Below are 23841 nucleotides of genomic sequence, written 5' to 3' on the forward strand. Positions count from 1 at the left end.
AATAAATAAATCTTTAAAAAAACAAAAATCATTGCAGACAACTCCACTTACCATCATATGAACAAAACTAAAGTCCAAGTCAGAGAGCATCAACACCTCCTGCCACCACCTGAGAACTACAGCAGTCAAGTTCAGCCACAGTAAACTCATGTATCCTTTGGCTTGTGTTCGTAGCCCTGGTTTATTGTGATATATTTATTTATAATGGCAAAGACGACTGCCAAAATGCGAGCATCTTTGAATTCAAAAAAATATCTAAGAGCTGAAAATGAGAACTTCGAACCAATTCCATGAAGAAGTACCATTCTCTCTATTCAAAAACTCTGCACCTTTGTGTATACACAACTGATCATTTGCATAAGGCAAAGACAGAACGGTGGTTAAAAAGTATGGGCTCTGCAGCTGGCTGGCCTGGTTCAAATCCTGACTCCTTTACTTACTCCTCCTGCCTCAGGTTCTTCATGTGCAGGGTGGAGAGATTAGTGGTAACTACTTCACAAAGTTGTGAGAATTAAATTAATTACATGCAAAGATCCTAGAAAAGTGTCTGGCACATACTAAGCACTCAATAAATACTGGTTCTTACTACTATATAGTATAATTTCTTCTAAACAAATGGGACTTATGAACAACTGTTAAGGAATTAACCTGCTCATAAGCAGAACAACAGAAGTCTCCACCACCTTCAGCCACTCTGTGCTCATGCTAGAGGCAATATGGTATAATGGAATCAGCTTGTTTTTAAATCCCAGCTTTACTTTTCATTAGCTGTGCACAATTCATGTGCACATTTTCTAAACTATTCTCATTTGGTTTCTCATCTAAAAAAAAAAGAATAAATACCACCTATTTTAAAGAGTTGAGGGAAGGCTATAACATAGGTGCTTGGCATAAAGAAGGTCATTTCAAGTATTAAATACATCTTGATAAACAGGCTTACATCATTTATGGAATGTAGCTGGAGACAGCCATTATAATTATCAACCACAGTCAAATTCCTCCAACCAGCCCTCATAAGCTCTGGCTGGGAAACATATCACTCCATAAGCATTCTGTTTTTCTACATCCTTCTAAAAATGTGAAATCCAAACCAACCAGAAGATTCCTAATATGGCTACTCAACAGATTACCCCCACCTTTCAGAACATGGTACTTTTACTAATGCAGCCAAAGAGTTTTATAGATTTGTTTTTATTTTTTTAATAATCACATTACATGGTGCTGGAAAGTACCAGCTTAGTCCACCAAAATCCTGAACTTTGTGTTGTTTGCCTTTTTAAAACATGAATTAAAGTGCGTTTCCATTATCCTCAAATAGTTTTGTAAAACTACATGTTGGAAGTTACACATTTATCCCTAACAAACTCCATCAGATTATTTTAGTCCAAGAAGTTTATAAACCTTGATTCTGTAATTCTATATATTTGGGTCTTTATCTAAGTTGTTGATAAAGATCTGGTGGGACAGACCTGAGGACAGCCTTTGGATAGCCTTCAGGCTGACACCAATTAATCTACACTCTCTGGATAGAACTGCCTGAGCCAATTCAATTCATCTATGCAGATTCCCAATATACTCATGCATCTATTTCCTTCTAGTTCAGACAGAGATTTCAAAAAAGATGTGCTCAAACTAACTGCTAAAATAAAGATTCACTTAAAAAAAAAAAAAAAAGATTCACATGGTCTCATAGTGCTATAGATCCCAAAAATTATGATGTTAAAACCTAACCCCCAATGTGACAGTATTTGGAAGTGGTGCCTTTGGGAGGTGAATAGGTCATGAAGGCAGAGCCCACGTGAATGGGACTAGGGCCCTTATAAAAGAGACACCAGAGAGTTCTCTTGCCCCTTCTGCTACACGACAACACAGTGAGAAGACTGCTTTTTACTAACTAGGAAGCAGGCTCTTCCTAGACAATGAATCTGCTGGTGCCTTGATCTTGGACTTCCCAGGCTCCAGAACTGTGAGAAACAAATGTCTACTGTTCCTAAGCCATCCAGTCTATGATACTGTTATAGCAGCCTGAACGGATGAAGACAGACAGTCTACCAACCCAGTAAGCTTCTCTAAAGGAAATAAGTTTAGGGTGGTAGAAGAGAAACTCTTCCCCTCAAAGGAAAACCCTTGGTTCCGCACAGCTAAGCAGAAGGTAGGAACAGCTGGACTTCCAAAGGTAAGCAAGCATGGCACTCAGGTGGGCCAACCTGCCTTTAAGAGGTAGTCCTAGAATCACAGCAGCTCAAGTAAAGAAACTCCCCAGGAGAGAAGATACTGCCAGGTATCACTGTCACAAAGAGCTCACCAAGAGCTCTTTTCAAAACGGCAACGTCAATGAGACAAAATCAGTCGCTAGCTGTTGCCTAAAGGAGTAAATATTAAAAGAAAGATTTGAGAATTATATTCAACTACAGAGTTTGATATGTAAAATTCCTTCATAAACTCAACTCAGTGAGTATAAATTATTGATATACAAACCATTCCAATTATAAGCCTGTCCATATCTACCCTGCACTGTTGGGAAAAACACAAACATCGGGGTGAGACAAGCAGCAAATAGAGTATAAATCAGTTATGGATAATAGCCTTTGACAAAATCTGATAAATTACATAATTAACTCTAATTTTGGATCCACAAATCAAAAAATAGATAAAAATATTATATAGTAATTATATAATGTTTATGTTAACTTTTTAATGATAGCAAAATATTTGGGACATGGTAAAATGAAACAACAGCAAAAAAGATAAACATCCCGAGATTTAAGTAATCATTTCCTTTTTTTTTTTTTATTTTTTTAAATTTTTTTATTTATTTATGATAGTCATACAGAGAGAGAGAAACAGGCAGAAACACAGGCAGAGGGAGAAGCAGGCTCCATGCACCGGGAGCCTGATGTGGGATTCGATCCCAGGTCTCCAGGATCGCGCCCTGGGCCAAAGGCAGGCGCCAAACCGCTGCGCCACCCAGGGATCCCATCATTTCCTTTTTTATGAAGACCTTGCAAACTGTACAATTTTTGAACCCAACTAATTTAAAGAGATATAAAAACGGTATTTTCCAGACTTGGTAATTTTAACTTAGTCTTTGCATATGAAAGCCAAGACAAGCCTTCTTTTTTTTAAAAAAAAAATTTTATTTAATCATTCATGAGACACAGAGAGAGAGGGAGAGAGGCAGAGACACAGGCAGAGGGAGAAGCAGGCTCCATGCACCGGGAGCCCGATGTGGGATTCGATCCCGGGTCTCCAGGATCGCACCCTGGGTCAAAGGCAGGCGCCAAACCGCTGCGCCACCCAGGGATCCCCCAAGACAAGCCTTCTATCTGCACAATGAAAGCTGCCAGTTTGGCCAGTGTAGGTCACATAGTTCCCTCTGTTTGGCCTACCTTTTTCACTTGCAAACCAAGCCCTGCACATCCTTCAAATGCCACCTACTTGCATAATGCTTTTGCCTTGGCCTCTCAGCAGAAAATAATCTATCTGCCTTCTCTGAATTCCCATTAAGTATTTCATGTAAAATAAATCTCATAGTATCTATCCCTTTCTATCTGTACTACAATTGGCTCTGCTCATTCTTTATTCTAAAATGTTGAAATGAGGAACGTGCCCCATTCTTTATTTTTCCTATGATACTTATCTTGGTGAACAACATTAAACAAGAGAAGTGGGCTCTCCAAGACGGTTTCCTCACCAAATGGGAGGGAAAATACTTATTTCACAAGGCTCCTACATGTTTCCTTGAGGTAATAGAAGAGAAAAGCCATTATTAACTAGAGTTAGTTACTTGAACATTAGTTGTCATGAGGTTCTCACCAACCTCATAGTTGTTTGTTTAAAAAATCAAAGGTACGCATAATCCCAGCCAGAGGTCAGTGTATCAGTGGCACAACCTGAAAAATTTTAACATCTAATTGCCCAACTTTATTAGTCACACACTCAAGTTTGGTAATAAAACCACAATAGGAACAATAAAAAGATGCAACCAGCAAAATATTTTACATTTTCAAATAATTTTTAAAAAGAATATGCATAGCATAACTATGCCAAAGAAAACCCACACGAGAAATACTACGATCAAAACAAAATATTATAAGAAAAATATACACAATATAATAGTATAAATAACGGCAACCCTTTGGTTATGAGACTTCAAGTAAAAAGAAAAACAAGTGTTTTCTACTCTTTTGCACTTTATTATCTAATAAGGTATAATAGTCATATTAACGTCACAACAGAAAGAACACAATGCTTTTATATTTCTGTATTATACTACTCCCCAGAACAGTGTTCCTGTGGTGAAAGAAACATGGTGCTAGAAGCACGGTAAAGGACTAGGAGAGCCACTGGCTGCCCATAAGACCCACCGAGCCACACACAGTCTGTGTAGATCCCAGGTCTCACACAAGTGTGTATTTCCCAATGGGAGTTAACTATATTATATGTCACTGATGGCACCACCCAGTCATATACATCTTCCACTATGGGACACTACCATCTTTTGTCAACGTGGGAGCAGTTACTAGGAGACAAAAGGACAAGTAACTGAAAGTGCCAGCAAGAACTGTGGCTCTGAGTCTGACAGCCTGCAAGAAACTGAATGTTGCCAATAACCATGTGAGCCTGGAAGCAAATCCTTCCCCAGCAGAGTTTTCAAATGAGAACACAACCCTGGTCAACTCTTTGACTACAGACTACTCTGCCTGGATTCCTTATCCACAGAAACTATAAAAAAATAAATGTGTTGTTTTAAGTCACCATGTTTGCGGTAAAATTGTTACATAGCAGTAGATAAGATAGAGCAGGATCAGAACCCTCTCATTTTCTATTTGGATAATGTTTTATACTTTTCCTTTTATGATAAACATACATTAATTTTATACTAAAAGAAGTTTTTTAAACGATGTTTCCTGAAATGTGGCTTAGAAATGAAATCCTAGTGGCGCAGCGGTTTGGCGCCTGCCTTTGGCCCAGGGCGCGATCCTGCAGACCCGGGATCGAATCCCACGTCGGGCGCCCGCTGCATGGAGCCTGCTTCTCCCTCTGCCTGTGTCTCTGCCTCTCTCTCTCTCTGCGTGTGACTATCATAAATAAATAAAATTTTAAAAAAAAGAGTACTTTTGGGATCCCTGGGTGGCGCAGCGGTTTAGCGCCTGCCTTTGGCCCAGGGCGCGATCCTGGAGACCCAGATCGAATCCCACATCGGGCTCCCGGTGCATGGAGCCTGCTTCTCCCTCTGCCTATGTCTTTGCCTCTCTCTCTCTCTCTCTCTCTCTCTCTGTGTGTGTGTGTGTGTGTGTGACTATCATAAATAAATAAAAATTAAAAAAAATTTAAAAAAAATAAAAAAAAAAAAAAAGAAAGAAATGAAATCCTATTTAACCCTTTTTTAAAATACCCATTGCCAGAACCTCAAACCTCACAGAGGATTATGACGGTGATATTTATTCTCACTGACCATACCCTAGCATTCCAAGCTCATGTCAATTTAAGTACCACCTTGCTTTCCAAACTCACCTCCCATCAACCCACAATGAGGCCTCAGCAGCTGTCCAGCCAACTGCTTCACGGTCTCATAGCTCACACCTCCACTCAGGCTTTGCCCTCTCATTGCCATTCCACCATGGTTTGGCCAGTGTTCACTTCTATCCAGACTCAGCTCACTCAACATGTAGGAAGTTGTCAAAATGGCACTGGCTCTCAAGGACCATATGCCATCAACTCCTGGCATAAATGACTGATGCACCCCATCTTAAGCACTTTGGATCTGTTCCTGGAGCCTGTTATTTGTGACTTCTCCAGCCAGAAGATAGGGGCCACTTCTCACTGTCTTATGTATGTACCCTCAGCAGCACCACCTCCTAATACAGTTGGTATTCCTGTCAGCAAAGACATCATGTGATACCAGCAGTTTAATACTTTTTTGACATAATGGGTAGAACATTTTTCAGGTGTGTGAAGAAATAATTTTATCAGCTCTGAAGCAATAGAAGGCAATCAATCAAACATGAATAGATTTAAATATTCACAGCAAGTCCAGTCAAATGCATCAAATAAAAGCAAAATATCCTTAAATATGTCCTTAAGTAGAGGAACAGTTATATAAATTATGGGAAGTCTGCATTATATAATTCTAATCAGCTATTTAAAAGAATGAAGTAGCTCTATGCTTACTGATATGGATAATCTTAAGATATCCATACGAAAGTTACCCAGTCCATACCATAGTATATGAACCCATGTATGGTAACAGGTGAGGAAAAAAAAGATATTATAAAAATGCATAGGAAAAGGGATGCCTGGCTGGCTTGGTCAGAGGAGCATGTAACTCTTGATCTGAGAGTAGTGAGTTCGAGCCCCACAATGGGTGCAGAGATTACTTAAATAAATATTTATCTTTTTAGATGCAAAGAGAAGAAACCAGGGGACAGAAATTAAGATGTTGGTAGTGGTTATTTCTGGAAATGGGCGTGGACTAGGAATGGAGTAAAGAGGAACTTCTACATTTTCTCTGTATACCTCAGAAGCAGCAGCATATCTCACATTCAGATTGTGGTTTCTAAATACAATTTTCCATTTAAAAGAAATGGGGGTGGGGGTAGGGGTGGGACACACCTGGGTGGCTCAGTGGTTGAGTGTCTGCCTTCCGATCAGGGCCAGATCCCGGCGAGATCAGGGCGAGATCCCAGGCTCCGGGAATCGAGTCCCGCATTGGGATCCCCAATGTCTCTGCCTCTCTGAGAAAAGAAAGAAGAAAAGAGAAAAGAAAGAAAAGAAAAGAAAGAAGAGAAGAGAAGAGAAGAGAAGAGAAGAGAAGAGAAGAGAAGAGAAGAGAAGAGAAGAGAAGAGAAGAGAAGAGAAGAGAAGAGAAGAGAAGAGAAGAGAAGAGAAGAGAAGAGAAGAGAGGAGAGGAGAGAGGAGAGGAGAGGAGAGGAGAGGAGAGGAGAGGAGAGGAGAGGAGAGGAGAGGAGAGGAGAGGAGAGGAGAAGAGAAGAGAAGAGAAGAGAAGAGAAGAGAAGAGAAGAGAAGAGAAGAGAAGAGAAGAGAGAGAAAGAGAAGAGAAGAAGAAAAGAGAAAAGGAAGGAAGGAAGGAAGGAAGGAAGGAAGGAAGGAAGGAAGGAAGGAAGGAAGAAAAAGAAAAGAAAGAAAAAGAAGAAAAGAGAGAAAAGAAAGAAAGAGAAATCAGGGGGCACCTGGATGGCTAAGCCACTTAAGAATCTGCCTTCCCAGGATCCTGAGATCAAGCCCTAAATCTGGCTCCCTGCTCAGCTGAGAGCCTGCTTTTCCCTCTGCCCTTGCCCCTGCTCATGCTTTCTCTCTCTCAAAAAAATGAAATTTAAAAAAGGACAATAAAATCCTTAGGGGCACCTGGGTGGCTCAGTTCATTAAGCATCTGCCTTCAGCTCAGGTCATGATCCCTATGTCCTTAGATACAGCCCTGAGTCGGGCTCTCTGCTCAGTGGGGAGTCTGCTTCTCCCTCTCCCTCTGCCCACCCCGAGTTCATGCATGTACTCCCTCTCTCAAATGAATAAGTAAAATCTTTTAAGAATAAATAAACAAAATCTTTTTAAAAAATAAATAAAATAAAATCTTTAAAAAATAATAAAGAAGTGCTCGCAGAATGAAAAAGATACAGGAACCAGTTTGAAAGGCTCCTGCTGACCAAATCTGGGACAATATGGGTATTAAAATAAATAATGACAGACATATGGGGCACCTGGGTAGCTCAGTCAATTAACATCCAACTCTTGATTTTGGCTGAGGTCATGATCTCAGGGTTGTGAGAGCCAGACCCAAAATGGGCTATATGCTCAACAGGGTATCTACTTGATATCCTCTCTCTCCCTCTCCAGCTGCTCATGCTCTCTCTCTCTCTCTCTCTCCCCCCCCCCCAAATAAATCTTTAAAAAAGAAAAAACATGACAGACACAGATTATAACCCATAGAACAAAGACAGAATCCATGAATCCATGTGGATACAAATAAAGAAAGAAGGGAGAGCTCTTCCTTATAACAGAATACAAACTAATAAAATGTTAAGAGAAATTATTAAAGTTAGAAAGCACTATTTGGCAGCCATCAGAGTAAAAACTGTTCTGTACAAGAAATACCAACGGATGCTGAAGTAGTAGGTAAATGTTTCATGGAAAAACAAGATATTTACAGAGCCTCAAAGTATCCTCTCACAAGAAATTTATTAACTATAAAGGGAAAAATAATAGCTTTACAATAGAACAGATACTATCTTAGATAAGTAATCAAAGTTAACATCACCAATAAATGGGACAAACAGATATCACATGCCTCCTGATAGAATGCACTTAAAAAGAACATCCTGCTTACATGGTATCTCCACTAGAAGTTAATAACCTAAATCTAATCATGAGGATACATCAGAAGATACCAAACTGAGGGACACCATATCCTTCAGAAATGTCAAGGTCATAAAAAACAAAGACTAAAGAATTATTTCAGATGAAAGGAGACTAAAGAAACAAACAATGAAATCCAATATGTAATCCTGGACTGGATCCTGACCAGGAAAAAATGTTTTTCCAACTTTTGCTATAATGAATATTATTAGAACTACTGAGGAAATCTGAATAAGGTCCTGATTTTGATAATCATACTGTAGTAATGTAAGAGAATGTCCTTGTTTTTAGGAAATAAGCACTGAAATATCTCTGGGTAAAGTTCTACAACTGATACCAAACAATTCAGAAATAATACTTTTTTAAAAGGCTGGCTTAGTCAGTAGAGCATACGACTGAATCTCGGAGTTCTGAGTTCAAGCCCCATATTGGGTGTAGAGATTACCTAAAAAGTGGGGGGGAGAAGGGGGCACCTGGGTAGCTCAGCTGGTTAAACTACCATCTTTTAATCTCAGCTTAGGTCTTGATCTCATGGTTGTGAGTTCAAGCTTTGCCCAGCGTGGAGCCTACTTTTAAAAAAATCTTTAAAAAAAAAAAAAAAGAGAGAACAATGAACCAAACATGGCAGGGGCGCCTCAGTAGCTCAGAGGTTGGGCATCTACTTTTTGCTCATGTTGTGATCCCAGGGTCCTGGGATTGAGTTCCACATTAGGCTCCCCGTGGGGAGCCTGCTTCTCCCTCTGCCTCTGCCTCTCTCTCTCTGTCTCTCAGATATAAATAGAAAATCTTTTAAAAATATAATAAATAAAGCAAACATGGCAAAGTGCAAACTAGTGGAGGAATCTGGCTGAAGATATATAGGAATTCTTTGTACTACTTTTCCAACTTTTTAAAAGTCTGAAATTATTTCAGTCTTAAAACTTATTAAAAATACATGCAGAGGGATACCTTGGCTGCCTTAGAAAGTAGGGCATGCGCCTCTTGATCTTGAGAATTGTGAGTTTGAGCCCTACATTGAGGGTAGAATTTATTTAATTAAAATAATTTTTTAATATATGCAGAAAAAATATGTGCAGGAAAATTACTCTGAGGCCACAAAACAGCTAAGAGGGAGGAAGATGCAAACCTCTGTACTGTACTCACAAAAAAATCACTGAGCATTTACCCCACAAGATGGCAGAGCTGCCCCAAATGTCAGAGCTGTGTTTGGATGGCTAACACTTCTCTTCTGCTCTAGACTAGGTATGTTCTGCCTTCCCTGGCTTCCCCTCCCCTGCCAATCAAAAGCTTCCTTCCTGTGACTCCATCCCAGGTTAGAAATTCCAAGACTGGCACCAGCTCAGCACAGCAATCACCAAATAATGACTAATGCAATAGCATCCTGGCCTCCAGGGATGTTTCTGATGATGATACCACCCTCCTTCCTGCTTACTTACATAATACATTCCTGGTGAATGAATCCTCAACAAAACAATCTCTCTCCCAGCCATCTTTCTAGATCATCCTGTACTCACCACTAAGCCCATGCTCCAACATCATTCTGTTTCTAGATCAACACATCTTCCTCCCTCAAATTAAATAATTCCAAAGGCACCACCCTGTCTGGAGTACTGACATCACTTGTACCACACATTCCTCTTCAAACCTGGCCACTCTACTAAGCCTCTTACTCAGAGTATACACACTGCTTTAACAAGTACCCTTGAGGGTTGAGGGAATGTTGTATCACATGCTGTGCAATTTCTCTAAAGACAGGGACTGTGTTTATGCCTAAATTTATATAGCACCTGGCATCTCATCAGATGGCTTTAGGCACTAGGTTGGTAGACGGGAGTAACAGACCCGGTATCACCAGCCAGTAGGAAGTGTACAACTATGGCTAAGTCCTCCTTGCCAAATATTAGGCTCTTTGCCTATAAAACAGAATATTGAAAAATTAGAAATAAGTCTGAATTTCAGCAGGAGATAGTTAAAAAATTATAGAATACCCATACAATAAATTATATGTAATTGTGAAAGGAGATATGAACTAACACGGAAAAATACCATAAATGATCCCACTACTGTGTTTTTTAAAAGCTTTACCTGCATATGTATGTTTGTATATGCATCAGAACTATGCCTGGAAGGATGTAAGGCCATAAAACAAATTGTACCATGGCTCCCTTGAGAGTGAGAATATTATCTATATAAAGGAAGACGTTTCACTTTTTATTTACTTGGTTTTAATTTTTTTTTAAGATTTTATTTATTTATTCATGATAGACATACAGAGAGAGGCAGAGACACAGACAGAAAAAGAGAAGCAGGCTCCACGCAGGGAGTCTGACACGGGACTTGATCCCGGGACTCCAGGATCATGTACTGGGCCAAAGGCAGGTGCTAAACTGCTGAGCCATCAAGGGATTCCCTGGTTTTAATTTTTCATGGCATGTTGTGGTTTCGAAATTTATGAGGGGGAAAAAAATCAGCAAAATGATTCTTTATAAAATGATTTTTTAAGACTTTTTAAGAAATCTCTACACCCAACATGGGGCTCAAACTTAGAACCCTGAGACCAAGAGTCACATGCTCTACCAACTGAGCCAGCCAGGCACCCCTATAAAATAATTCTTCAAATAAAGGTCCCAGGAATGCCTGGGACACCTTGCTCAGCAGGGAGCCTGTTTCACCCTCTGCCACTCCCCCTCCTTGTGTGCCCTCTCTCTGACACACAAATAAGGAACTAAGTTGAGGTCCCAGGGCACCTGTGTAGTTCAGTCAGTTGAGCATGTCTTTGGCTCAGGTCATGATCCTGGGGTCATGGGACTGAGGCCCACAACAGGTTCCCTGCTCACCAGGGAGTCTGCTTTCTCTCTCTTCCTCTGTCCCCCCCCCTACTCATGCTCTCTCTGTCTCAAATAAATAAGTAAAATCAGAAAGAGAGAGAGAGAAAGAGAGGGAGGGAGGGAGGGAGAAAGGAAGGTCCCAACCGACTTAATTCAGAGTTCAAAAATTCATGAAGAACTAATGCTCACTGGTGTGCCTGGCTGGCTCAGTCAGTTAAGTGGCCCACCCTTGATTTCAGCTCGGGTCATCATCTTGGGGTCCTGCGATAGAGCCCCAAAGCGGGCCCCACACTCAGCAGGGAGTCTGCTTCAGAGTTCTTTCTCTTCCTCTGTCCCTCGCCCTACCCACTCACTGAAATAAATAAATCTTAAAAAAAAAAAACTAATACTCATAAAGAATTAGTATACCTTAGTGCTCAGATTGTAAGAAATCTTATTTTAAAAACCAAACATTGGGATCCCTGGGTGGCGCAGCGGTTTAGCGCCTGCCTTTGGCCCAGGGCGCGATCCTGGAGACCGGGATCGAATCCCACGTCGGGCTTCCAGTGCATGGAGCCTGCTTCTCCCTCTGCCTATGTCTCTGCCTCTCTCTCTCTCTCGCTGTGTGACTATCATAAATAAAAATAAAAATAAAAATAAAAATAAAAATAAAAATAAAAATAAAAATAAAAATAAAAATAAAATAAAATAAAAATAAAATAAAATAAAATAAAATAAAATAAAATAATAAAATAAAATAAAATAAAAACCAAACATTAAGAAAAACCCTTCACTGTTGTCTCCTTATTACTCAAAAATGATGATCATACTAAATCATAGAGTCTGGGATGACTTCCTGCTATGTTATGTTTTTCCATGAAAAAAATTAATGAGTAATTGAAGTGATTTAATTTAAAATTTTTTAGAAAACATAGTTAAAAATATATTTTCACACTAATTTTCAAAGCAGATTCTTTATTTGATCATACATGTTGATATTTTTCATTCCCATATCCAACAGGAATCTTAGAAAAAGAATCACTGCATCAAAAAACAGGACTTACTTGAAATTTTGAAGAGTTGTTCAACATTATGGCAGCTCTAGAAATATTGAAGCTGGACAATCAATCCATAATGCAATTCACCATCTATCAACTGAAGTATCCAGGATAGTCCATTTTTTTAAAGATTTTATTTATTTATTCATGAGAGACACAAAAGAGAGGCAGATTCATAGGCAGAGGGAGAAGCAGGCTCCCCACAGAGAGCCCAATGTGGGACTCGATTCCAGGACCCTGGGATCACAACCTGAGCCAAAGGCAGATGCTCAACCACTGAGCCACCCAGGTGCTCCAAGGACAGTCCATTCTTACAAGTAAGTGTCTTCCTGAGGTGAAAGTGATTGGTTATTCAACTTTCTGTGTGTTCTTAACCTTTTCCAGCTTTCCTTTCTCCCCATCAAAATTTTGGTACAGGCACACCTGGGTGGCTCAGCAATTAAGCATCTGCCTTAGGCTCAGAGCATGATCCCAGAATCCTAGGATCAAGTCCCACATAGGGCTTCCTGCGAGGAGCCTGCTTCTCCCTCTGCCTGTCTCTGCCACTTTCTCTGTGTCTCTCATGAATGAATAAATAAAATCTTTAAAAAAATAAAATAAAAAGTTTTGGTACATAAGAAATGGTTGAGTAATTGGCTTGATTTACTTGAAGTAATTTAATGAAAGACCAAATTAATTCAATATTACCCACTATTGAACTGATGAAACAAGTCTTCCAATGGATCTATTTGCTCTGGTCAGGTGTAAAAGGTATTCAGTAAAAGTGTGACAAAGACAAGCCCACAGATAAGAGCACATCGGCTGTGTCTGCAGGATAGCAAGGAAGCCATGAGGCTGGAACAGAGTCAGCAGAAGGAGAGAGTGAGGAGAGATAACAGGTGGCCAGAAGAAGCAGGGTCACTGCAGGCTACTGTAAGGACCTGTTGCATGCATGAACAAATACCAACAGTTCTGGGCTTTTGGAGACATGAATGTTGGTTTTATTATTCTTGTACTTCTCTGGACTTCTTTTCAAATTCATGAACATAAAAAAGCAAGTTATCAAAAAAGAGTATACTGAAAAGACAAGATCACTTCCATAAATAAAGTAAAAGGTACCAACAAAATCTCTGCTCAAGTTTGAATAAGGTCCTGATTTTGATAATTATATTATGGTAATATAAGAAATAAATATACACCAAAGTTATTTTGAAGTAGAAGTCTGTAATTTATTTTCAAATAATTCAGAAAAAAAAATACTTTAAAATACCTTAAGGCCAAAGAATAATAACTAAGTAGGAGGAAAGCAACCTTACCAACAGAGAGATCCAGATGAACACTTCAGGGCTATCCTTCCGATCTGAGAATGAGGCATTGTCACTAGTCTCATCAACTCTTTAAAGCAACTGACCTTAGTTTGGCAGTAACTTATCTGCTCAGCCTTAACCATACAGAAAGCCTGCAATTAAGTCAGAAAGCACACCTAAGTCTCAGAAAAGACTCTATGATTATGCAGTTGACGCTGCTCTGCTTCCATCTCTAAATGCCAAATTGCTACTCATCCTTCAAGGCCCTGTGAAAGTACCACCTTCCTCTACCCCTGCCTCCAAGCCACCAACCTCAATATCATCTCTCTCCCAGAGTCAGATTCAAATAGCATTTAATGAACACTAAGAACAAGAGTGTCCCATTCATCTCTGTATACTCAACAGAGTACAAAGCTCCTGGGCATATACTAAGGGCTCAAGAAGTGAGTCCTGAGTTCAACTTTCATGTGGCAAGCATATGCTATTACCACCAGTATTCTACCCCATAATTTTAAGTATTTATTACTCATATTATAGGCACCTGCAGTCTTATCACTTCCCCTAGAAAGACCTAGAACACTGACCAGACATCTCATTCATTTTTCTAGTCCTAGAACAATTAATTCTCAAGCAATTCTCTACCAGTACATAAATGCCTGATGGCAAACCATAGACACTTACAATTTCCCAGACTACAATGGCTATAACCCTAGGACTCTCCTACTCAAGATGACATGGAGAACACAAGTGCATGAAAGCTAAACTACTGTAGGCATTACATTAAAGAGGATCTGATTAATTTTAAAATAAATCATTTACAAAAACTATTATAGGCATTACTCTAAAACATGCCTGGTTAACTCACAAGTAAAGCATTTGTAAACATTCAATACTTTAGTGACAAATAACTTCCTAATCATTTTATAACTGACAACATATCAAGACTGTGGGTTAGAATCTAAACCACAATTTGAATCTAAACCATGGTTAGAATAGTCTGGCACTTAAATGGCACTAAGTATTTGTTGACTAAAACAAACGAATGGACTACAGCCCATTTTCATAAAGCTCTGGTAATCTGTGAATAGCCAAGGTTGGGCCCAGATTTAGAGAATAATCTGAAATCTCTGAACTTCTAAAGGCATCCACTCTAATAATTTTATTTTACAACAAATGCCTACCAAGCAGAAGAACTGCTCAACAAATGCCTACCCAAGTAGAAGAATTTCAACTATATTCTCCTCTGGTTTCTAAGTTTTCAAAGCAAATAGCTTAGAGCACTTACTCATCCTAGCTCAAATTCAAGGTTATTTGACTTCTACCATTGCTATAAACTCGCTTAGAAAAATGGGCCAGTGCTTTAGTTAGTTGCAGTGGTTTCAAAATTATTCCTCACAAAATCCTGTGTGTAACCTGAAGAAGCAAAAGAAGACATGAAATCTTACCATCATCTCTTCCCAAAGCTCATCTCTCCTACCCTCCCTTTACCTTATTTCTGTTCTCTCCACAAACCAGAAAAAACAGCTAAATTAACTGACACGATAGAAACTGTATGTGTGTGTGTGTTTTGGAAAGAACTCATAACTCCACAAAATATGTGAACTTCAAAAGAAGCACTGGATTTAGCCTCTAGCCTAGTCTCCTCACTTCTCTCATGTGTATAGCCTATTTTACAGTGATGTAGGAACAACAGTTCATTATCAATTTCAAGGGATGTCTAACATAATACCACCCTCATGACAATATAATTTAAGAGCTTATTCTGCTGAAATATAAGGACATGGCTGTCATCTAGAGCTCTCCACATCAAAACAGTCAAGTTCTGAGATTAAATTCCACCTCATTTGTACATTTCTCCATTACTTTTCTCGGACAGAAAAGTAAGTTGGGAGAAGAAGAGCCCTCCCCCTAACAGAAGGCTCAGCAAGAAAAGGTAGATCAGGGGTGCCTGGGTGGCTCAGTGGGTTAAGCATCTGTCTGGCTCAGGTCATGATCCCAAGGTCCTGGGATCAAGCCCCACATTGGGCTCCCTGCTTGGTGGGGAGCCTGCTTCTCCCTCTCCCTCTGCTGCTCCCCCTGTTAGTGCTTGTGCTCTCTCTTTGTCAAGCAAATAAGTAAAATCATAAGAAAGAAAGAAAGAAAGAAAAAGAAAGAAAGAAAGAAAGAAAGAAAGAAAGAAAGAAAGAAAGAAAGAAAGAAAGAAGAAAGAAAAAAAAGAGAAAGAAAAGGGAGATCGTTTACACCCAAGAAGGGCCCGCAAGACTGAGGCATAACACTCTGGACCCAGTGGGACAAAAGACCAACCTAAGGCACCATGGAGGAGCCAGGAGTGAAGATTTGCTGCTCTCCTATAGCATTAATGTTAACCACATGGGATGTGGTCAAGAATCCCCCTTGAGCATCTGGGTGACTCAGTCAGTTAGACGTCTGACCCTTGATCTCAGGGTCATAAGTCCAAGTCCCAAGCTGGACTAAGGCAGGCTTAACAAGAGGCTTAAAATAATCCATCCCTCCCAAGTTGAAATTATCCAAATAGAAGTATGCAATTCTGATGACATATACTCATTATGTTGTCAGTCTTATAAATGGTCCTGTTAAAAACAAAACTATTTAAATGTCGTTCACTTTTTAACAAAGTAAAATTTTCTATTTATAATTTAAATTAATCCTAATATTTGGAATTTTCCCTTCTAGAAGTAAAGATTTTCAAATCTTATATTCATTGTTAAAATATATAAATTAGACTTAGATTTAGTACAACACAAATGAGGATATAAATGTACGGATTACATGATAGCTAAAATTAAATAAAGTTAGAAGTATGCAGTGTCAAAATACAAATTCATCAAATATTCAATTGACTACCTTCTCTCCAATGAAATAACATAATAGGAAATGTGCTACACTTTTGCTTACACTGTTCCCTCTGCTGGAAATACATAACGCCCATCTATCACTCATGGGATAGTACTTATTCATTCATCAAGATTCAGCTTAAATGTCATGTCTCTTAAGATGGTCTTCAGGCAGGCACAAAGTATTAATGATTTTGTATCAGTGACACTACTTATTTTAGCACAGTGCCTGGTACTCAGCAGGTTCTTAGGGTGTTCCAACTGAGCAAAAAAAGATGTGCAATCGAAGCTTTCATATCCACGTCAGCAAAATCTCTTCCCACCTTTCCTGCCCTAACTGCAGAAAAACAATTTCCATTCAACCTTTACTATTTCCCCAAGTCTCTGACTAAAGGAACTTCTCAGCATATTCTTCTCCAGGAAACAATGCACAACCCATAAATCTCAAGCTTCATTTTCCCTCTGGGCTCATACATACATACATAAGAAGCTCTACTTTGAGAATAACAGAGCCAATACTCTCCATGCACACATTGGAAAGGGAGGTTACAGACCACCTCTATTTACCAAGGGAACACTTCCCACGTCCAAAAGCATGTCATCAATAGAACCTCATGAGATTTGATTCCAGAGCTCATTTCTGGCTAAATCCTCCAAAAGGCGATGTCTTCCTCTTGTTAAGCCTGCCTTAGTCCAGAAGGCAGCTACCCTGCAAGCCCTTAGGCCTTAGGCCTAGGAGATGCCAGAATTTACCTACACTTAATTCCCTTCTCCCTAAGTCAAACTTTACAAAATAAGAAATTTTTAAAGATGAATGTTGATTAAGAACTTAGGGGTATGAGCTATCAGTGAGAAACATTTTGGATTTCATGAAAAATTTTAAAGGGTGGCTTATATAATAATTAATGTGATTTTTTTACTTTGGTAAAATATATATGTAATAATATTGATTGGATGTATATTATGATCATAACTATATTTCCTAAATACTGAAGGAAAATAAAGTAGATTTAAAATTTTTTTAAATATTTATTTATTTATTCATGAGAGACACACAGAGAGAGAGAGGCAGAGACACAAGCAGAGAGAGAAGCGGGCTCTATGCAAGGAGCTTGATATGGGACTCTATCCTGGGACTCCAGGATCACACCCTGGGCCAAAGGCAGATGCTTAACTGCTGAGCCAACCAGACGTCCCTAGATTTAAAATTTTTAATTTCAATATTGTAAATTACAATAAATAAAAGTAAAAGACAAGTGATAGACCAAGAAAAAATAAAGTACAATGCATATAAAAGACAAAGGATCAGTATCCATAGTATACAAAGAAAATCTGGCAAATCAATAGTAAAAACCACTCTACAGGAAGTGAGCAAAGAAAATTCAAAGAAAAATAGATGAAAAATATTCTATAAACACATGAAAAACTGCTCAATATCATTTAAAAACCCCACATAGGGACGCCTGGGTGACTTAGCAGTTGAGCGTCTGCCTTTGGCTCAGGGCGTGATCCCGGAGTTGAGTCCCATGCAGGGCTCTCTGCACAGAGCCTGCTTCTTCCTCTATGTCTCTGCTTTCTCTCTGTGTCTCTCATGAATAAATAAATATAATCTTTAAAATAAATAAATAAGTAAAAATAAAAAACCCCACATAACTTAAAAAATGAAGTCTTGTTTCCAATATTAACATTTTTTTCAAATTTATTTATTCATGAGAGACAGAGAGAGAGAGGCAGAGACACAGGCAGGGGGAGAAGCAGGCTCCATGCAGGGAGCCTGATGTGGGACTCAATCCCGGGGCTTCCAGGATCACACCCTGGAATGAAGGCAGGGCTAAACTGCTGAGCCACCCGGGCTGCCCAAACGTTAACATTTTTTGAGAAAACTTAAAATATGAATGATAGCTGTAGATAGCAAGGATACAAGGGAAAATGTGCTCTACCATACTTTTGGTCACAATATTAAGTGGAATGGTCTTTTGGAGGGTAATTTGTTTAATGCCATTTAAAACGTGCATTCTGGTACACCTGGGTAGCTCAGTGGTTGAGCATCTGCCTTTCGCTCAGGGCCTGATCCCAGAATTCCGGGATCAACCCTCTGCCTATGTCTCTGCCTCTCTCTCTCTCTCTATCATGAAAAAATAAATAAAATCATTTTAAAAATAAAATAATAATAATAAAATAAAAAGTGCATTCCTTCAAATCCAGCAATTACACTAAAAAAAATTATCTCAAAGGGCTATTCACCAAGTGGTCAAAAATATATGCTTAAGGAATACCACTGCATCATTGTTTGAAATACTGACTGCTCAGCAAACACTCTAAATGTCCATCAAAAGGGAAATGGTTAAATACATGATGGAACATTCTTATAAGACACTAACATTCAATCATTAAAAAGAATGAAACAGGGATCCCTGGGTGGCGCAGCGGTTTAGCGCCTGCCTTTGGCCCAGGGCACGATCCTGGAGACCCGGGATCGAGTCCCACGTCGGGCTCCCGGTGCATGGAGCCTGTTTCTCCCTCTGCCTGTGTCTCTGCCTCTCTCTCTCTCGCTGTGTGACTATCATAAATAAAACAAATTAAAAAAATAATAATAAAATAAAATAAAAAGAATGAAACAGGTGTACTGACAAAGATAGATCTCAAGAAGACTATAAGTCAGAGAACAATAAGCCTAGAATTAATCCAACTGCATTTAAAAACAATAAAAATCTTTAAAAAAATAAAATAAAAAAATAAAAACAATAAAAATCTTAATTGTTTCCCTACCTATGTAAACATATAGAAAAGGATCGAGAAAAATAACCAGTAACAGAGGTTTACCCAAGGGGAAAGAGCAAGATAGAGGACACTTCTCACTTTAACTCCTAATACCTTTATATTGACATTTTTTATGAGTAGATCTATGACTTTCATACTGCTTTTTAAAAAGGAAAATAAAAATAAATACACATACACACAAAAAAAGTGGCTTAGATATTCTTCACTGTAAAAGGCAAAGATCAAGATTTATTCATATTCAGGGCCATCCTGGACTCTGAACATTAACCACAAATATAACATTATAGAAATGTTACATCCAAGTAGCTATTAATGCAATAAGCAATCACTATTTAAAGAAAAAAAAAATCCCTCTGTGTAGTCATGAATGTGTACAAATTCCTAAGCTGTCTAGTACATAAAATTTTCTCTTTTAGTCATGTTAGAAAAGTTCACATTGGAACATCCCTTTTGCATACAACCATTATAAACTGGAAAAAAATTATAAACCAAATATGAAAAGGCACTAAAGAGCAACAAAAGGCAAGCAGAAACAAGAGTCGGATATTTGGAATAAGAGAAGGGTACTAAGTAAGTTTCCCATATTTTAAGGCTTTTCACCTAAAGGCAGGCTATAGTCAGTGACACTGGTAGCTAAAACTCAAGAAACCTTTAATCTTACTGGTTGAAGAAATAAGAGAGTAGTTCAGTGCAACTACAACAGCTAGAAAATGAGGGAGAAAGTCCTAAAAATAAGAGAGCCACAAAAGGATGGCCTCAACTTCTTCATATAAACTCTGCCTAAAATAAATAAATAAATAAATAAAAATAATAATAAACTCTGCCTAAATCTCTGGCTGATTTGAATGTACAGTTTCAAGCGGCCCAGCAAAAGCTAAAAGAACTGAGCAGAGGTTTCAGCTGCTGCCCACTGCAGGAGAATGAATCTGGAATCTGAGTTCAGCCAAATTAATTGCCTTTGCGAACAAAGAAATTAACATTCTTTGGAGGAACATATACAACCCAAGCTCTACAACATATCAGACATCATGTGCAGGAGGGATGCAATCCAAAATATTAAACATATGAAGAAAAGGGAAAATGTGATCTGTGGGCAAGAGAAAACTCCATCAGTGGAGATTAATTTCAAGATAATAGATGTTGAATTTGGTAGACACTGACTTTAAAGCAACTATTGAAACTATGCTCATAATGAATATACAGACTCCAAGGTCTCACCAGAGAATCTAGAGGAAAAAAAGGGAATTAATTCTAGAACTAAAAAACATCAGAAATAAAAAATTCACTAGATGAGCTTAACAGCAGATTGGAATTGAGAAAAGAAAGAATTTGAAAATAGACATTATTCAATCTGAAATAGAGGGGGGAAAAAGTAAAAAAGAAAAGTCAACAAGTCCTAGTGACCTGTGGCCCAGTATTAAAAGGGCTGACCTAGGGACGCCTGGGGGGCTCAGCGGTTGGGCTTCTGCCTTCAGCTCGGGGCGTGATCCGGGAGTCCTGAGATCAAATCCCACATAGGGATTCCTATGGGGAGCCTGCTTCTCCCTCTGCCTGTGTTTCTCTGCCTCTCTCTCTCTCTCTGTGTCTCTCATGAATAAATAAGTAAATAAAATAAATAAATAAATAAAATCTTAAGCAATAAATAAATTAAATAAATAGGCTAACCTAATTCTAACGTGAAATCACCAAAAAAGGAAGACAAAAGAATAAGACAGAAAAAAATATTCACAGAATAATGGTTGAAATTTGAAGAAAAACACTGATTTTCAAATTCAAGCTCAGTGACTCCCAAACAGGTTAAAACACACACACACACACACACACACACACGCACACACACGCACGCGCACACACACACACACTATAGACAAACTGCCAAAAAGCAATGATAAAGAGAAAAATCCTAAAAGCAACCAAAGATAACACATTACAGAGGAACAATATGAATGATCAATAACTTGCCTACAGAAACAGAGGCCAGAGGACCATGAACAACATCTTTACAGTACTTAAGCAGAAAAACAAAACAAAGCAAACCTGTAAACCCAACATTCTATACCCAGTGGAAATAATCCTTCAAGATTGAAAGTTAGGGACACCTGGGTGGCTCAGCGGTTGAGTGCCTGCCTTTGGCCCAGGGCATGATCCTGGAGTCTCAGGATCGAGTCCCACATCAGACTCCCTGCACAGAGCCTGCTTCTCTCTCTGCCTATGTCTCTGCCTCTCTCTCTGTGTCTCTCATAAATAAATAAAATCTTTTAAAAAAAGATTGAAAGTTAAAGTTGTTCAGATAAACAAAAACCAGAGAATTTGTCACCAGGAAACCTGCACTATAAGAAAAACTACAGGAAAATTTTTAGGGTGAAAAGAAATCTTCAGGAAGGTATGTAGAACTGGAAATGGTAAATATGTACATACATAAGCCTCTTTTGTCTTCCTCATCTTTATAATACACAATTATCAAGAGCAAAAATTATTAGGCTGTATTGTGGGTTTATAGCATACATAGATATATCATGAGACAGGTAGAACATAAAAGAGGGAAGGATTAATGGGCTACACATTTTATATAAAGTGGTTCAATATTAAAAGTAAACTGTGAAAAGTTAAGGATATATATCATAATCCGTACAGTAACCTCTAAAACAAATCCTAAGAAGTACAGCTAATAGATAAATTAAAATGAAATTTGAAAAAGAAATCAATTAACCTAAAAAAACAGGAAAGATGGAAAAGAACAAGACACAGGGTAAACAGAAAACAAAAAGTAAAGTGGTAGATCTAAAAGCAGCAATATCATTAATTACATTTAATGTAAACAAACTACACATTGCAGTTAAAACCAAAATCCGGGATCCCTGGGTGGCGCAGCAGTTTAGCGCCTGCCTTTGGCCCAGGGCGCGATCCTGGAGACCCGGGATCGAATCCCACGTCGGGCTCCCGGTGGATGGAGCCTGCTTCTCCCTCTGCCTATGTCTCTGCCTCTCTCTCTCTCTCTCTCTGTGTGACTATCACAAATGAATAAAAATTAAAAAAAAAAAAAAACCCAACTAGGTACATACTATCTACAAAGGACACACCTTGAATTTAAAGACATAGTTACGTTGAAAGAAAAGTGGCAGCAATAGGTACACCATGCATACAGAAAGCAAAAGATAGCAAAAATACCTGTAGTAGTATCACATAAGGCAGACTTCAAGTCAAAGCCTATTACCAAAGATAGCATATTTCACATTTACAAAGGGGACAATTCATCCAGATGACACAACGATGATAAATGTCTATGCCCCTAATAACAAAACTTCAAAATACATGGAAGCAAAACTGACAGAATTCTTTGGAGAAATAGACAAATAAATCCACAATCATGGTCAGAGGATTTTAACATCCCTCTCTTGGTAACTGATAGAATTAGATTAAAAAAAAAAAAAAAAACAAAATCAATGAAGATATACGTTAGAAAAATATCAATCACCTTGACCTAACTGACATATATAGAACAGATATATAATAGCAGAACACACATCTTTTTCTTTCAAGTGTATATGGAACATTCACCCAGACAGATCATATGCTGAGCCATAAAATAAGTCCCAACAAATTTTAAAAGCCTGAAATCCTACAAAGTAAGTTCTCTAGCCAAAATGGAATTAACATTACAAATCAGTAATAAGGTATCTCTAAAAACTGCAATACTTAGAAATGAAACCACACACTTCAAAGTAACCCATTATCAACAAATAAATCACAATAGACCTTGAATTGAATGAAAATGAAAATACAACATCAAAATTTGTAGGAGGTAGGTAAAGCAGTGCTTAATCAGAAATTTGTAACTTTAAATGCTAATACTGGAAAAGAAGATCTAAAACCAGTGACCTAAGTTTCTAGGAAATGTAAAGGAAGAAAAATAAGATCAGAACAGAAATTTTTAAAAAACCAAAAAAATAAAAAATAAAAAAAGAGAAATCAATAGTATTTTAAAAAGACTGAAATTAAGGTAAAACATTGGTTCTTTGAAACCATCAACAAATTCATAAATCTCTAGCTATACTTATCAAAAGAGAGGGAACACTAACAATATCAGAAATGAAAAGGATATAGCATTAAAATGATAAGGTAGAAAAAAACAGCATTAAAAAAGTCCATTTCTTTAAATTCACAATCAAAGCAGAAGCCAAAGTATATGTAGAAGAGGATTAAGTTAACACTAAATAGGAACCTGCCACAGTAGAAATCTCTTGTAACTCAGCAAGAGGAGAAGTCGGTTCTGTCTTCATACTGTTTTCTCCCATTGACTTGCAGTTCAACTCCAAGCCTGCAGCCCCCAATCCATCACCAAAGGAGTGGCAAGTCAATGCAGATGAGACCTGGCCAGCTTCCAAAGGAGATTTCAACTGACCTAGAAGAAAAAAAGAAAGCCTAGGGAACATATATATATAATCAACCAAAAGTTCTACAGCAGACTAAGATATCTAGAGACTTTTTAGAGGAAGCCATTTACCTCACAGCACAAAAGAATACATTCACAGGTTCCAGCACATATAGCCAGAGCTATGAGCATCTCAAAGAAAAAGTCCAATAGGAGATCAAAGCAAATAGAGGATTTTCTGGAAGTGTTGACAAAAAGGCAGAAGCACTGAGAGAGATGGCACCAGAAACACAGAGGACTCTTTAAGTA

At 38.4% G+C, this 23841-nt stretch overlaps 1 protein-coding gene across 4 annotated transcripts in view; it reads right to left on the reverse strand.

Moving 5' to 3' along the window:
* The window catches only part of PHF20 (PHD finger protein 20), a 149203-nt gene that overhangs the window by 38461 nt on the left and 86901 nt on the right, over positions 1 to 23841 (reverse strand). For all 4 annotated transcript variants that reach the window (XM_041732612.1, XM_041732613.1, XM_041732614.1 and 1 more), the window contains exon 9: positions 23383 to 23562. In XM_041732612.1, the coding sequence (XP_041588546.1) occupies positions 23383 to 23562 (180 nt within the window). The remainder of the gene's footprint in view (positions 1 to 23382; positions 23563 to 23841) is intronic.

This window comes from Vulpes lagopus, chromosome 18 (assembly GCF_018345385.1).
Source record: "Vulpes lagopus strain Blue_001 chromosome 18, ASM1834538v1, whole genome shotgun sequence".
In the NCBI taxonomy this organism is placed as follows: domain Eukaryota; kingdom Metazoa; phylum Chordata; class Mammalia; order Carnivora; family Canidae; genus Vulpes; species Vulpes lagopus.